Raw genomic sequence first — 17,265 nt, forward strand, 5'->3', positions numbered from 1 at the left:
TCGGCATGTGACTTTAAAAAGGGGCTTGTTTTGGTTTCTTGCTGGAGGGGTGGGGGGGTGGGGGGGGGGGGACAGTTATGAAATGAGATCTTCAGTCATGGTTTTGAAATACTTTGCTGAGAGGGAGGTTGTTTGGGCCCGGTGAAATGCCTCTATTGTTTTGCCCACAGATCCTCAGTTTCTCAACTCTTGTCACTTGGAAAGAGGGCATGAGGGAGAAGCCAAACCGTACATACTGATTCACAGCAATGATAGATAGAGTCAATGTGAAAATCCAAAATGAACGAGAAGAAGGCGAGGAGGAACAAAAGCAGCGAAGATTGTGCCTATAAAAAGTGGAACATTACCCTTAAATGTCAAAGTGGAAACAAGTCTGTACAAAGTGACATAAATAAAGAGACAATAAAGGGACTGGTGCTTTATGGGAGAGGGGCTAAAACAGAACCAATCTAACAAGAAACAAGAACTGTAGACAATACTATATTTGCTAATTAGCACTAAACACAAAGTACAGCTGAGGCTGATGGGAATGTCATTAGTTTTGCAGGTACTCAAAGTTATCATTCATTCTGATGGGAACGTGTTTACTACATTTCACCACAATCCATCCACCAGTTGGTATATTTGTATATTAAAAACATGTCAAAATCCTGGTGGCGCTAGAGGCAAAGTGTGTGTGTGTGTGTGTGTGTGTGTGTGTGTGTGTGTGTGTGTGTGTGTGTGTGTGTGTGTGTGTGTGTGTGCGTGTAAAAAGTGGTAAACAACTCCAGGTCAGGCATCTGGACAATGCACTGACGTCAGACCTGCTCCGTCAACATTCAAACTCCACACTGCTGAGAGACGGGGGGGGGGGGTGAAAGAGAGTGTGAGTTCCTCATAAGTCGTCAGCACTGCGAGGGATCTCATACCAGAAGAGAAAGAGAGACCAGACGAGGCTGCATCTGCACTACAGCCGAGAACATACGGGACACAGCAGAGGGTCCAGAAGGAGATCGCTGACCTGACATGATGGAAGTGGTCTTGAACAGACTGCGGGACTTCTCCTGCAAGACCTCCACCTTTGACGACTGCAAACTGGCAGGACAGAGTGCACACAGGGATCCTCGGAGCAGGACTGGGTGCACAGCTGGAGAGGAAGGCAGAAAAATGGACATAGAGAGCGCACTGGCATGGCTGCGAAGGGAACTGGTAAGATTGGAGCTCTGATGAAGTCTCACTTTTCTTTCTACATGAAGTCTGTGTCATTGTGTTTTTCAGTTGTAAATGTACTCAAGAACTATACAATTTTGAAGTGTATCTGAGGAGTATTTATGCTACTTTATACTTAGATACTTAGATTGTGTACTTTGTATGTCACTACATGTATTAATGTATTAAACAACTATTGTACTTTAATTTTACGTGCAAGATATTTGATTAGATTAAGAAATATGATGCATGTGTGATTCATTGTTATAGATCAAAGCCCCTGCATACCCACACAGGTCATGTTGGAGTTGTGCATGTACAATTAAGAATGATAAAGTCGTAGCTTGTCCCACAACTAAACTAGAAAGATATCCCCTGAAGTCCGGGGGGGAGGGGGGGGGATCTCTTTTTCAACAGTGACCTGGCCAAGGCATCATGAACAGTGTTACAACAATAAACAGAGAAAAATACAAACACACAAATTTAAGTGAATAAGTTCAAATATCCAGTTATTATGCAATAAAGAAAATTGTTATAACGCTTAAAACAAGTCAGTTTTAAAATGATTTCAAAAGCTTTTTTGCAAAGTTCTGTTCTAACCTTGGGGACCAACATCTGTAGAAAACTGCAGTTTATATTCATTTAGATTTTTTTTCACATGTATGTAGACAGATAAGAAGGAACCAGAGAGTCTGTGCTTTAAAATAACCATCTTGTTCATGTGAGATATACAAAAAATTTAATGGTGGCTAATTTTAGCTAATGTTAGCAAACTTTAGCTTGATATTACTGCACAACAAACATTAGTGAGTCAGTTTTTCTATACTTGTGCAAATGTTATGCTGTGTTTTAGCATTTAGAATCATCTCAAAGTTGTCAAATGTAGCCACAGGCAACAAGAGTTACAAATAGTCTCGTGCAGGATTTTTTACTTGGAACAGAGTTTTTTTACATTGTGGTTTTGGCCGAAGGTCTAGCCATCCGTCCCGACAACAAAATGACCTCCTGGATCATTCCGTATGCTTTTGTGTGGGAAGTTATTGCCCTTTTGTTCCTGATATGCATGTAGGTCATGTTGTTACAATGTCAACCCGTTTTAAAGAGGCTGTGTGTGTGTGTGTGGTCATGTGTCCAAGTGTGTGTGTGTCTGTTTGCACCTCTGTGAGCGACTGTGTAAGGCCCATTGTCACGGCCTAATATATCACTTGGCATTTAGTGCATTCGCCCAGACAGCTCGTCATGGTAACCGAGTGCCCTCAGCTCACAGAGGAGGAGAAACCACGTGTCTGAGTAGGAGCCCGACAACACAGCCAGTAAAAACAGAGGCCTTCTGCTTGGTTTAATCAGACCCTGCTGTATAACAGCAAAGAATGACAACACCTGAATTTTACTCATCTTAAAAGACCCAGAGCTTATTGAAAGGGTGTTTCTTGTCAGTTATTGTGTTAGTAAGGCAATGATTTAGACCTGTAACGTCCAGGATGAAGCTCAAGGTCCATTTAGTAGCTGTTCTCAAGCTTTTGAATCACATCATATGATCTTCACCCGCAGCCGGAGTCACAATGGAAACAAAACTGTAAAAATGTACAGTTTGTTTGAGCATTTTAATGTCCACTAGAGTTTCTAAGTTAATTATTGACTGTGGAAACCAAACATAGCACCTCAACGTTAATAAAGTAGCTGTTCTGGACTTTTTTTTTTTTTATCACAACACGTGATCTCCATCTACAAATGTTTTTTGTCAAATACATTTTTTTGTTTCTGAGCACTAAACTTAAGACTGGGGGAGTAACATCATCTCAAATTAACAAATCATCTCTATTGGTAAAAATTGTTTTATTTTGTTCTACTTTATCATCCAGAAATGAAAGCAAAAGTATTCTGTCCATAGATACTTTTTTGTATTCTTTTTTAAAGACACACCAAAAAGGATTTGGTCACTTGTGTGACAGATCCAACTTCTCTGTCCGGTGTTCACAATGTGATTACACTGGGGCCATGTCTCAGCACAGTTAGAGATAACCTCTATTCGTCTCCTCGAATCAAATCCAAGGTTCTGTGTCCATGTTTTCCTTCAGAGAAAGACATTTTGTTAGAGCAAGAAAGATGGAAGGTGTTATCCACATACAAACCTCCTGATTTAGACATTTTGCTCAGGGTAGTTTGCAGTGGAACATAAAAAAGGACACAGGCAGATGCAGACACACCACACACATACACACAGTGTCCAGCACATTATTTGAAAAAAAAACACAGCATCTTTCAGTCGGAGTCCGGTCTCAATCTGGTGCTGTAATTAATGCAGATCGGATCCAGAAGGGTTTTTTTTGTTTGGGACATTCCTCACTCCTTAGGACAAACTTGGACTCTGAAGTTGGTGGAATTCTGAATATCTTATTTTACAATGCCGGCAATTAGACAGCCTCTCAAAAAAAAGGAGAAAAAAGAGAAGGACATTTGCATTTGAAAGAAGGCAACGCTCGAATGAAATGGCTGTGGTGTCACACTGAGCATTAACCCACTCAGCTTGATCAGGAAAAGGCAGAAACTGTGAAGTTTTTTCAGGGGTTCTTTACTGATCATTTCTTTCCTTTATCAAATGGTATCTGAGCCTGTTTGTTTTACTCTCTGTCCAGCAATCAACATATCTAAACTGCATAAAAGAAAAAACTAAACATGCTTTTGTTTTTCCCCTATGTGTAGATGGAGATGCGTTCCCAGGACCAAGCTCTGGTCCGGCAGCTGATGGAGCTTCACTCCGGCATCCAGGAGCTCAAGCAGGAGTTTTCTGAGGAGGAGCAAGAGGAAGAAACAGACGAGGAGGGAGAGGAGGAGGAAGGGGAGGGCAGCTACTGGGAGTCTGAGAGCGAAAGAGGAAGCGGCAGCGTCTACTTCGGCTCAGGGGAGGTGGGCTTCTCCATTTCCTGCCTGAAGACGACTCCGACCCTTTACGCAAGGGTTTTATCGAAGAGGGCCTTCAGCCGGAGGAGCTCTGTGCCATGAAAATTCTAACTATTTGAAGAACTTAAACTCTCTCCTCAACTTCCTCATATCCTCTAAGGCAGTCAAGGTGGCGCAAGATAGATATTTGCAGCTTCCCACCATAAACCTCCCCCTTCCCTGTATTTTATTTTTCTAGAGAAAAGTCAGACAGGAGGATGAGTGGAGTTGAGGAACGGAGAAGGAAAGCGATATATGTCACGGCTTCTTTAGCTTGTTGATTCTGTTTTCATAACTAAAACATTACATTGTGAAGTAAAACACATCAATTTCTGACAGAAAGCTATGAACCGTTTTTGGAAATACAATTATACACCTAAAAACTGAAGTATCAGCTGGAATACCACCAGATTTAAGAGCAGCTTCTGTCGTCAGGCTGGGAGACTCTGTAATTCATCCTCCACCTTATAATGTAGTTTTGTTTTTTTGTGTTTTTCTTATGTAGCAAAATGGCACTATACGGCACAACCCTGTTGTACATTGATAATAAATAACCTTGTAACCTGCTGAGAGTTATGCATCCAGCTTTGCTTAGCATAAAGTGTGGAAACAGGAGCAGCTAGCTTGACTCAGTACAGATTAAACAAATAAGATACAATGCGTTAATTGGTCAGCTTTAGAGGTGCTGGTAGATGGCTGGTAGAGCCAGGAAAACTGCCCCCCCCCCCCCCCCCCCCCCCCCCCATATTTAGTCTTAATGCTAAGTTAAGCTAAGCAAAGTTTCTCATCTAAATTTCAGCAAGAACGTGAAAATTTAGTTGTTTTTTTTAAATGTCCAGCTATTCCTTTAAGTTAATACATAATCTGTGTGACAGAGGATATTATAAGTCCTGTAACAAACATTGACCTAAATGCAATCTTTGCTGTCTTTGGTTAGAATTGTATTTGTCAGAATGTGAGAGAAAACTGTCCTCTCTATGTAGACAAACAGTAGCCGGTGATACAGATCCGAGCTGAATCTATATAGATGTTGAGTTATGAATTTGCGGGTTTATATGTATTGATTTTATGAGTGTGTAAGTGCTGGAAGCTCTCTGACCTTTTAACGACTGTAACTGCATGCACAATGGATTAAATGCAGCAGCGGGACAGCCTGGAGTTCATTGTATTGTTATTGCCCACATGCAGCAATGAAGCATTTTGATGACATTGTTCCATGTATTCGTGACTATCTCTTTGAGAAACTATTATTAGGATACATAAGTCAGTACAGTGAACCAATATTAAAGATAACTGGTGTCAGATTATTTGTGTATAGAAGATATTTGTGAAAGGAATAAACTAGAACTTTTTGGGAGTTTATAACAAACATACCTGAACTTCTAGCTGTATTTGAACAGATACTGTACCAAATGCCCATGCAGTATTCCAGCACAATAAAGATATGAAATCACTCATGGTGCAAATTTTATTTTTTTGTCAAATCACAAAACATTTCAACATCAAATTGGGACAAAAATGTTTTTCATTTTTACATTGAAAATGCCTTGTTTTCTGAACTAAAGTAACAAAACGTGTACAAAAAGGTTTCTTTAGTACAACTCTCTATAAGCGCAAAACATCTAATATTAACAATGCCAGCATCACAGAACAGAAAGCACATTTTCTCCTACTTTCTCCTCTTACTTTATGTGCAACTGGTGTCTATTTTTGCCATGACACATTTTATAACAATTATCACAAGCAAATGCATTTGATCTTTGCTGCTCAGTTGCATTACAACCGTTTCCTTGCCTGCCATTGGTTCCAGGGCATTATTCCACCTCTGGTCACTCTTAGGTCTTCTCCACCCAGAGAAGGGGCTCTCTGCTGGGGCCAGTTACTGCTGATCGTCCCCTTCTACTTCCACACCTCCGAAACTCTCCCTCCTCAGTCTTTGGATCTCTGTGTTGAGCCCCAGCAGCGTCTGAGCCAGCTGGAGGTCCTGTGAGCGCATCTCCAGCTGCAAGACAACAATGTCAGAACTGAATCAGCATGTTTGAAGCTATAATGTTGACGTTTAGATGCCGAGACACAAAAGGTGCTGGCCCTTTCCTCCAAATTGTCTCCACATTTATGAACTGACACCATCATCAGATCAATCGGAGACATTTCTAGACATGACACCTGTTGCAAACCAGCACAATACGTCAAATCTGTCAGAGAACTCACCAGTTCGGACCTCAGCCAAGTTATCGCTCCATCTATCTGCGCCCTCCGCAGCTCTTCGTTGGCTTGGTGACTCCTGCCGATGCTGACTGGTCTGCCAGTGGAGCCAGAGCCTTGAGGATTTCCTCTGGACTCTCCGGTCGCCCTGAAGGCGTGAATCAGTTTGTTTTTAATGTTCTCCAGAACCATGGTGGACAAAGTGTCCTCGCTGTGACTGTCTCGGTCCATGCTGGGTGCAGATGCAGTATAAGTGTGTTCCCGTCTGAAGTGTTGCCTCCCAGCACTTTCTCTGACTCTGGAAAATCTTGCACTCCACTAGATCTCCTCCTCTCCGGACTGGTCTTCCTCCTTTCCCGATGTGAACAGGACTCTGCAGCACAAGTCTGTGTGCTTCTCGTCAGCAGCTGCAATCATCCCTTTTGCCTGCCTGGTGTTGAACTGGCTTGTTTTGTCATTGTTACTATGGAGAAACTGCCCTGCGCCTGCATGCCCCATCTCCTCCTCCTCCTCCTCCTTTGGGTAACCCTAATAAGAATGGTTGAAGAACTCGGACAAAGACTATTGTTGCCTCCAAAAAGAACTGAAAAGACCCCCCCCCTCCAACCACCACCACACCCTCCCCCTCTTTCACCCCCCTTTTCTCTCTTTTTTTCTCAGTTTATCCCGCCCCCATACAATTCTAGTGTGAGAAATGTGTTGTGAGTGAGCTCTCATTTGGACAAAGTGCCCATGTGTAAACCTGTGTGTGTGTGCGCCTGCGTGTACACACAAAATCCCTCAAACCCCCAGAGGACTTTTTCAGTGCTTCTCCCTAAATGAGACCTGCTTGTCAGCTTAGGAGACAGACAGGTTGGACGAGGTAGGAGACACAGCCTCAGTGTTAGCCAATTCAGAGGCACAAAGGCCATCCTACGGTGAAATATAACCAGGCTCTTTGTGCCCGAAGTTAAGTCCGTTCCCTGTGGGGTTTGTGGGATGGTTTTTGGCAACTGTGAGCAGTTCCTCCCCCCTGACTTCTGTACAGAGATGAGACAGAGTTCTAGTGTATATTCCTCCCTGACTTATGGGCCTGGCTGTGAAGAATGAGTGGGCACATTTGGAGGGGACATCACACACAGTTTTTTCTTTTTCCCCCCAAAGTGATTCTTCAATGTGAGGTATTGTTTTGCTCTTTTAAAGTGCTATGTAATAGGAAACAAAGAGAAGTGGTGTGTATAAGAGAGAGAGAGAGAGAGAGAGAGAGAGAGAGAGAGAGAGAGAGAGAGAGACCTTGTGATGTCCAACACCCTCTTTAAAAACGCTCAGTCCACACACTGAGCATCAAATAAATGGCTCTGATTTGCAGTTCTGTCATAGAGTAATCTGTGAAGACGGATGGATGAGTGTGTTGGAGAGAGACAAAGTAACGCACTTGTCAGAGCCCGTAAGACGAGAGCTATGACTCCATTTGTGCAGAGGTCTGTTGAGCGTGAGAAGAGGTTGGAGGGATTGGGCCGTCTGTCTTGAAGGTCAAGGAAGCAGGGCGACAGGGTGCAACTAGGACAGGGACAAACAAGCCGCCAGATACACAGACTGGGCCTCAGGTGGTGGGGTGGGTGGTGCTAGATAGCCCTGCATTCCACTGTATTATGGTCAGAGCTCTCCAGCGCCGGCCTGTGTAGAGATAGCTCTGACTATGCAAGACTAAGTCAGAGGCAATGTTTCTTTTAGTACTTTTTTATTTTTATTTTTAGGTTGCAGGGAGGTGTTAGGTGCCCTGGACACTGGCACCCCCATGTTTGAAAAACAAATGTCCCTATGGTAGAGAATAGAAAACAAAGTGCCCTCTAGGGTGCCCTTTCAGTGGAGAAAACGCGATGCTGTGCTATATATACCGTGGGCTTCCTTTACCATTTTACACCTGACATTTCTTAATTCAGTGCTGACGGGATCATGTGTGTTGTCATAAGGTCGTGTTACCTTTTAGCCAACTTTGCTGCCTCCTGGTGGCACTTTTACCAATGTGCAGAATTTCACAACGATTTTGCAACAGTCTTGCAATATTTTGTTTTAAATGTAACATTTGTTTTTGCGTGTATTTACATTTATGCAACTTGTGCTGACATTCATCCAATGGAGACTATTTTATCTAATAGCATAAGCCGGGGTTCACTGGAGGAGACAAACTGAGAGATCAAGTTGTCACGAAATGCGTTTGACTGCCCTCGAACCATAGACCTGTCAGAGGACACGCAGGTAAAGCAATTTGTGTCTCCTCTGCTCTTTAGCGGGTTTCCTTCAGCCTAAGGGAGTGCCGGGCTCACTCCTCTGTCAGCTGAGCTTGTTCTGTCTCACATGAGCAGACTACTGTTCTCCAAGCTGAGCTAACTGATGTCGGGTCCGATGTGGCCTGATAAAGCTGATATTGTGTTCAGCCCAAACACAATATTTGCAGAAGACTTTTAAGAAAAACGAGCAAAGCAAGATTTGAAATGGTAAAATAAAGTGTGAGTAAAAGATAAAGCTGACTTTAAGGCAATATTTTGCTTAAAGTTACGAAGATCAAGCAAGACTAGTCTTTTTTATAAGCTAATACATGATTGTATCAAATATAATTTGCAAATAAAGTGAATTCAAGTTTCTAATGTGGATCCAGCAAAACAAGTGTTTTACATTAACTTCAGGCAGTCTTTCTATAAGTGTCACTTGAGCTGATGATGCATCAGGTCACACTCCAACTGTCTATGTTATGCTTTACATTGAAAGGATTTCTACTACAATCTTGTATGTTTCATGAGGGCATCAAGTGAAGTGTAATTGCTCACTCTGTACCCATTCAGAAAGAGCAAGGGCTCACTTGGTCCAACACAACTCACACCACTCATGGTGTTTCTCGTGGCTTTCTTCCCATGGTTCCTCCCACTTCACAATGATACTGGAACAGAGTAAATATAACAAGATCAGTGTTTGTTGTGTGAGTGGACCTAAGAAGATTGGCTGGGATTATGTTAATACATCTTGTTAAGGAAAAGAACAATTTCTTGTGTTTGAAAAAGTGCAGATTAACTAGATATTTTCACGTAAACTTATTTTTCTTATTGATAATGTCACAGATTTATATAAGCTACATTTACATCTGCTCAGATGTCTTTTTTAAGTGTACTGGGGTATTGCTATATCTTTTTTTAACTCCTATTTGTTTGTTTGTTTACCATATTTTATTGTAAATTTTCATATTCTAAATGATTTCATACTATTGCACAGTATTACTGTTACGCTCCAAATCACCAAGCCAAATTCCTTGTATGTGTTACGTACTTGGCAATAAACAGTTTCTGATTCTGATATTTGTATAAGCAAATGATCTGAAATTTAGGGGTGTATAGTAAAGCACATTTATTTTAGTAAGTACCTCAAAATTGTACTTAAGTATTAAGCATTTTCAGCTAGTTTATACATCTACTCTAAAACAATTCACTGTCAAACTTGGTACTTTATACTTTACCACATTTATTTAACATTTATTTGCATTTATTTTACATACAAAACAAATGCTAGAATATGATGCATTATTACAGATTAAAGGCCATGCATACGTACACAGGTATACGACTAATCAAACCTACTCATGTTGAAATTGTGCAACGGACTGACATTAGGTCACCATGTACTATAAGAATAATAAAGTTGTAACTTGTCCGACAACAAAATTAACAAGAGAGCTCAGAAGGTCCAATATGCATTACTCTGAAATGGGCCATTCTGCGTAATGAGTAGCCTACTTTTACTTTTGGTACTCAAAGTATATTTTGATGCAAATACTTTTGTACTTTCACTGAAGTAAAACGTCTGAATACAGCCCGTCCTCCCCTGCTGAGGGTAAAGAGGTAAAACAGACGCACAGGTGCGAAGCTCAGCATCCCTCTCCCTCTCTCTCTCCCGCATCAGCACCACTCGGGGGGGGGGGGGGGGGCAAGGGAGGACGCCATCTTGTTTGTTTTAGTCGAAGGAGGGGTGGGAAAAAATCCACAACCACCACCACCCGCAGCAGCAGCACCACGGCCGGCCAAACGAGAGAAGCACGAAACGGCTAACCGGTGAGTCATTACGGTTCATGTTTTGATTTTCCATGAAGTGTGTCGGTTTCCAAAAAACAACAAAAAAAAACAACCACACTGGCTCTGCGGTGCTCGGGTTTTGAGTGACAGCGGCTAACGGCTAGCAGCCTGTCCGCATCATCACCTGTTGGGACACACGGAAGAGGGGGGGGGGGAGATGCGGTTTAATGTAACTAACGTGTCATCTCCTTTGAATGACATTCACTGTTACAAAAAAAAAAAAAAAAACATGTCTGGACGCTTGTCTATGTGTGACGCCACTGACTCTTTCTGATAAAAACAGTTCATGTTGTGACACCTGTGTTTGGTGTAGCGTATAGTCACAGTGCTGCAGGTAAGGCTGCCACATCCACGTTAAAACCACGTGATCAGTAAAATGTTAAACTGATAAAAACAAAAGAAAAGACGGATGATGTACAGTAAGATAATTCTATTAAGCTTGTTACTTAATTACTTTAAAGTACTGTTTCTACGTAAGATGGAACCAATTTAACTACTTTACATGCTGCCGGTTATTTTCATCTATAATAATACACCATCTATTAGTTGATTGTTGTTTGATTATTAGTCACCACATCCACAGGGCTATGCGGTCTTGATTGGGGTAGTTTCTATACCAGGCTTAATTTAGAAAAGTCTCAGCTAATCATCTTGCACCCTGATATGAACTGCTGTCACAAACCATTTCTGCATCTTCAAGAGCCTGCATGCTTTAAGACCACACAATGAATGTGTCCTTTACACTGTCGTGCTTTGTTTACCTATCTAGCGTTGGGATTTTCAGTCATGCAGTATTTTGTTTCCTCTCTCCAGGCCTCCCCCTATCCCCTTTCCCTTGTGGTGAGAAGGCGCCGAGGCGATGTTTTACGCCCACTTTGTCCTCAGCAAACGAGGGCCGCTGGCCAAAATCTGGCTGGCGGCCCACTGGGACAAGAAGCTGACTAAGGCGCACGTGTTCGAGTGCAATCTGGAGAGCAGCGTGGAGAGCATCATCTCACCCAAGGTTATTTTCTCAGGGTCTTCACTATTTTGATACCGCGTGTTTATCTACAACCAGTTATATTCACTGTTATACGTCTTATCTAACAATGTCTGATGTGTCTTTGAAGGCTCCTTGTAACATCAGGCTTCACATGTAAATAAAGTCTTGTATCATCTAGTGCAGAAACAGATTGATTTTGTCTAAAAAAGAAGAAAATAACCCCAGAAAATTAGAGCAGTTGGTTATATTGTCTCATGAACGCAAAACATTACAAACACATTTAATTAATTTAATTTCATATAATTCTGAATATAGATATGTTGAATTTTGTGCCTGTAAGTTAGCAATATTTTACACATAACTTATGGCCTTTGTAACACGTGATGTTTTAATATTTGTTTTTCATAACGGTTCATTTGATTGAATTTTCTATAGATAAATGAATTTAAATAACCTTTATCTGCCGCCTTAGTCTCATTATCAAAGAGTTGCAACATTTTATCAACTGTAAGACGCTATAGGTACAGTTTGGACTATTGCCACATATAAAAAGCTGCAGATTTATTTCACAGTGTCGTCACAGATCATTCATGCACAAACCTTTTCCTCCTTATTATTACAGGTGAAAATGGCTTTGCGGACGTCAGGGCATCTGCTGCTGGGGGTGGTGAGGATCTACCACAGGAAGGCCAAGTACCTGCTGGCAGATTGTAACGAGGCCTTCATCAAGATCAAGATGGCGTTTCGACCAGGTCGGGGACAGAATCCAGCTTATAAATCAAATAAAACCCTCAGCAGTAACTGATTCTATGCTTACCTCTGGTGGTCCATATTACATGCAGTGATTGAAGCCTTTTGCATGTCCCTTGAAAATGATAATCAGTTAATTATTTCACCATCTCCCTATATTTGCAAAAAGAATACTATAAATAGGTGACATTAATAATTGTGTCCATTTTGAGATCTTTCTTAAAACTGCTCGCTTTCATATCCATATTATTGTACTCCCAGCCACTCGAGTTATGTCACACACGCTGTAACTCTCCTCTCTACATTGTGGCATGTCAGGCGTGGTAGATCTTCCAGAGGAGAACAGAGAAGCAGCCTACAACGCTATCACGCTGCCTGAGGAGTTCCATGATTTTGACCAGCCACTACCAGACCTAGAGTGAGTCCTCTGTCCTCTGCATTAGGTAGAGATATAATAGGAACTAGTTTCAAACAAGGTGATCAAAACAAAAAAAAATGTATTTTCTTTTTCAGTTTATATGCCTTTATTAGGTAGTCGACGAGACAGAGGTACAGGGTTCCTTTGCATTCTGGAAAAACCTGGAAAACAATTTGATCAATTTTCCAGTTATTGAAAACACATGGAAAATGAATGAAAAAATCCAATGTCCTGGAAAATGATTTCAACATTTTCCTTCAGCTGAGAATCTGTCAGAGCTCCCCAAAACAGATTTAATTATTCTATGATCAATTTGTCATAATTTATAAGCATGTAAGAGATTATTTCATAGATAAGTAAAACATTATATTAATTAATATAATTAATTTTCTCTTTTCTTTCTAGTATATTCCGCCTGTAAAGTTGATTATTTACAAGCACTTCATCACAAAATAACTGCTGGAAGGCATTGCATAGTGATAGATATACAGTATATTTAGGACTTTAGGTCTTTTTCCATAAATACGTGATGGATATTGAACTGACTGTGGTGTGTTTTGTACAGTGATATCGATATTGCTCAGCAGTTCAACTTGAACCAGAGCAGAGTGGAGGAGATCACTATGAGGGAGGAGGTGGGCAACCTCAACCTGCTGCAGGACAATGACTTTGGTAGGTATCTGTTTAAGTCACATTTTTTAACACTTAAAGGACCAGTGTGTAGTATTTAGGGGGCTCTATTACCAGATAGGGAATATACTATTAATACGTGTGTTTTATTTAGTGTATAATCACCTGAAAATAAGTATTGTTGTGTTTCCGTTACTTTAGAAAGAGACGTTTATACCTACATAGGGAGCAGGTCCTCTCCACGGAGTCCGCTACGTTTCACTGCCACGTTTCTAGCGTAGCCCAGAATGGACAAACCAAACACTGGAACAGTGGCTCTAGATAAGGCCACCATAGTTCTCTTACATGTTCGGCACAGGAGATATGTTTCAGTTAGTTGCAATCTGCAACCTCACCTCTAGATGTCGCCAAATCCTACACACCGTCCCTTCAATGTACTTTTCTTTGTTAGTTGACAACTTAACTTCCTCCTCTCGCCCACATTCCTCTCTGCACACTGTGAAAACACACACATTTCTGTCGCGCAGCTGACTTTGGTATGGACGATCGGGGGATGATGCGGGAGGAGAGTGCGTTCGAGGTGGACATCATGGGAGTCACAGCTTCCAACCTGCTGCTGGAGGCTGAGGGTGGAGCTAACGCGATGGCAGACAAGTCCAACCATCTGGAGTACGATGACCAGTACAAGGACGACTTCGGAGACAATCCCATGGAGAGTAATGAGGAAGGCATGCTTGGTAAGATGGCGTCAATATTATAGGCACATAGACAGTGAGAGCAATAATGTTAGCTTTCTGCAACACTATATTTTGAGACTTAAGTCATGGGAAAACGTGCATAATATAATATGCCGATATTCCTAATATTTAGTTTTTTTGTCTACATGTATATTTCAAATTTGACCAATCAGACGGACTGTCAATCAAAGTGAATTATCCTAATAATAATAGTAATAGTAATATCAGTAATAATTGAACGACCTCTCTGTGAAGTTGACAAGCTGCTGAGCAACGAGGACGGAGACGGCATCTTCGACGACCCTCCTGCCATCGCAGAGAGTGTGATGATGCCTCAGGACCACGGAGACGATGACGACGACTTTGATGCTCTCTCAGGTCGGTTCCACACATAACCTCTGCAGTGGAGCTTTAAAAAGCCATGTTGTTTGATGTTGTAATAACTTAAATATAATATATACAGTTGAAATTACAATACACTTACCGATATTTGTATATCCAACATGCTGTGATTGTGTGTTGTTAGCGGGAGCCCCAGATAGTCCGGACTCAGGCCCAACGAAGCCCCTCCCGGCCATGGCAGACCAGACGGAACAGACCACCCTGGTTCACAACGAGGAGGAAACCTTCGCCCTGGAGCCGATTGACATCACAGGTGATGCAGCTGGTTTTAAGAGACACCACCAACATTTCATTTCAGGTCACTTTTTGATGGCTTTTACTTCCTAAGATCACATCTTTAACATAGTACCATTCCAGATGGCATCGTGGCATAAGGAAACAACAATCAGAGACTAACAGCAGATAGAAAGAGCTAACAACATCCTGAAAATGATTAAATTGTTGATTATAGTGTCTTCAGAGCGTTTGTGGTTGAATGAGCGGATTCATCTCTGTCTCCCTACAGTGAAGGAGACCAAGGCGAAGCGTAAGAGGAAGCTGATCGTGGACAGCGTGAAGGAGTTGGACAGTAAAACCATCCGTGCACAGCTGTCGGATTACTCCGACATTGTCACCACCCTGGACCTGGCACCTCCCACCAAGAAGCTGATGATGTGGAAGGAGACGGGAGGAGTCGAGAAGCTTTTCTCTCTCCCCGCTCAGCCTCTCTGGAACGCCAGGCTGCTGAAGGTAAAGAACCCGTGATATAATTGTACAAAGTAGCACTGTGATAAGAATGAAAAATACCATATCTTTCAGGTTCTGCCTCTTTGCTTTCTCACTCCAGATGTTTACAAGGTGTCTGACACCACTGGTGCCAGACGAGCTCAGGAAGAGGAGGAAAGGTGGAGAGGCCGACAGTCTGGATGAGTTCCTCAAGGATCTGGAGAACCCGGAGGTGCCCAGAGAGGAAACAGCAGCACACCAGCAGAGAGACATCATGGGTATGAAGTGGCTGTACATTTATGTTCGATGTGGACGATCATAAAGCAAACTGTTGAATTTGGGTTTATGGCTTGGTATGAACAGTGACACAAAGTATTTTTAAAGGAGAGTTTTCAGCTGACCTTGAGTCATTGATTCTCCTTTCAGAGGGAAGGCCTTTTTTTTTTTTTTTAAAGAGGATGTATGATTGTGGATCGCTACAAATATTCTCACTGACAATAAACCGAAACATTCAGCATTGCCATGCACAAAAAAAATATTATTTTAGAATTTGTATTATTTTGTCCATGCACAGTTTTTCTAACATATAGTTTGTCCTAATGTTCCCTTCCAGACCAGACCATCATGGAAGAGGCCAGTGTTCTGCAGACTTCCGCTGTGGAAGGCAGCAGGACGACGCTGGACGAGTCGGTCATGCCCCCTCCATCCCCCCAACGAGGCCTCAAACGCAAAGCCCAGGACACAGAACCAGCCCTGCCTGTGAGTACAGAGGTCCCCCTAGTAGTAGTGTCTGTATATACTGAAGCAGATGCACTCACCCTTACACCCATGAGACATTTCCAAATCTGATATCACCCCATATCACTTGTCAGGACTCCAAAAAAGTCTCTGTATCCTCCTTCACTCTTTCCTCTAGATGGGAACTTTGGACCAGCAACAACCGCCGCAGGAGTCCATCAATGTGTCCCAGCAGCTGGAGGCCTCCAGTGTGGATCTGCCCCCAGAGGAAACCACTAACATCAGCCAGATGATCGAGCTGGACCTGCTCGGGGACAAGGACAAGAAGAAGGACGACGACGACGACTCTGATGACGAGGCGAGATATTTACAAAAAACTTGCACAGTAAACTTGATGTTGTGTGATTTTATTTTAATGTTGTTTTATAGTTTTTTTCACACCCCTTTAAGTTCATAAGTAAGGGAACAGAATACAGACTATACAATAGGTATTATTAGTGTTTGTAATTGTGTTTTTCTGTGCCAGGAGGAGGCGCAGGGAGGAGACCAGGACCAGGAGGAGAGGAGATGGAACAAAAGAACCCAGCAGATGCTCCATGGCCTCCAGGTGTGTATTTGTACACAACGTATTGGAAGAATATGATAACATCTTGTTGCTACAACTTAGAGTTTGTTTTTAACTACTTGTCAGAATGGTCACATCCAAAATATTTTTTCATCATCATACATAGATGTACCAAAGTGCTACTTGAATAACTTGAAAAATAAATGTTTTTGAATGAAGCCTTCCCTTCCTGATTCCCTCCGTCTCCTCTTTCCACAGAGGGTGATGGCCAAAACGGGTGCTCAGTCGGTCGGCCTGCTGGATCTGTGCAGGAACAATAACAAGAAACAGGCGGCCGCTAAGTTCTACAGCTTCCTGGTTCTGAAGAAGCAGCAGGCGGTGGAGCTCGTCCAGGAGGAGCCTTACAGCGACATCATAGCTACGCCTGGACCTCGTTTCCACATCATCTAGAAAAACACAACTTCAACGTTCCGAAAGGGGGAAAAGAAAAAAAACTCTGAAGTGTATATTCTACACACAACACTGTCAACAAAGTCAACAAACTTGAAACAGTTTTGTTTGTTGACTTTGTTTTGTGTATGATGTGGAATTGAATCTTTTGTCTGCCAATATTTAATATCAATCAGTGGTGGGAGGACACAGGTCTGAATAACATGGTTGAATTATAAAGAGGTTTCTTCCTTGGAAAATACCACATTGAGGATGAAACTCCAAACAATCGGCACTTTTCCTATTGTTTTTCTTTTTATTCAGTATTTATTGTATATTTTATTATCAAGACTCACTTTATAGCTAAGTTTGTAGTAAGTAAAAGAAAGTGAGCACTGTGCATTCCTTTTTTGTTGTTTTTCAAGCAGACGTCACTGACCCTCTAGAAGCTGTTGCGCTGGCATATTTAAAGGAAC

General features: G+C 42.0%; 3 protein-coding genes across 3 annotated transcripts; 2 read left to right on the forward strand and 1 right to left on the reverse strand.

The window, feature by feature from the left end:
* Positions 1–875: 875 nt before the first annotated feature.
* On the forward strand, positions 876–5,582 carry LOC137872807 (uncharacterized). The gene is made up of 2 exons (XM_068711261.1): positions 876–1,188; positions 3,892–5,582. The coding sequence occupies exons 1-2, from the start codon at positions 1,006–1,008 to the stop codon at positions 4,189–4,191; spliced, it is 483 nt and encodes a 160-aa protein (XP_068567362.1). The 5' UTR covers positions 876–1,005; the 3' UTR covers positions 4,192–5,582.
* Positions 5,583–6,845, reverse strand: aard (alanine and arginine rich domain containing protein). The gene is made up of 2 exons (XM_068711262.1): positions 6,340–6,845; positions 5,583–6,130 (listed from the first exon to the last, which is right to left on the reverse strand). The coding sequence occupies exons 1-2, from the start codon at positions 6,562–6,564 to the stop codon at positions 6,008–6,010; spliced, it is 348 nt and encodes a 115-aa protein (XP_068567363.1). The 5' UTR covers positions 6,565–6,845; the 3' UTR covers positions 5,583–6,007.
* A 3,459-nt stretch (positions 6,846–10,304) lies between these two features.
* Positions 10,305–17,070, forward strand: rad21b (RAD21 cohesin complex component b). Its single transcript, XM_068711263.1, has 14 exons — positions 10,305–10,412; positions 11,247–11,436; positions 12,038–12,167; positions 12,484–12,583; positions 13,149–13,255; positions 13,741–13,950; positions 14,206–14,328; positions 14,477–14,605; positions 14,858–15,081; positions 15,179–15,335; positions 15,671–15,816; positions 15,974–16,153; positions 16,322–16,402; positions 16,619–17,070. Exons 2-14 carry the CDS (start codon positions 11,293–11,295, stop codon positions 16,808–16,810), a joined length of 1,923 nt encoding a protein of 640 aa, XP_068567364.1. The 5' UTR covers positions 10,305–10,412; positions 11,247–11,292; the 3' UTR covers positions 16,811–17,070.
* Positions 17,071–17,265: the final 195 nt, after the last annotated feature.

The sequence above is a fragment of the Cebidichthys violaceus genome, unplaced genomic scaffold (genome assembly GCF_023349555.1).
Source record: "Cebidichthys violaceus isolate CVI_PGR_0920_01 unplaced genomic scaffold, fCebVio1.0.p SCAF_16, whole genome shotgun sequence".
NCBI lineage: Eukaryota > Metazoa > Chordata > Actinopteri > Perciformes > Stichaeidae > Cebidichthys > Cebidichthys violaceus.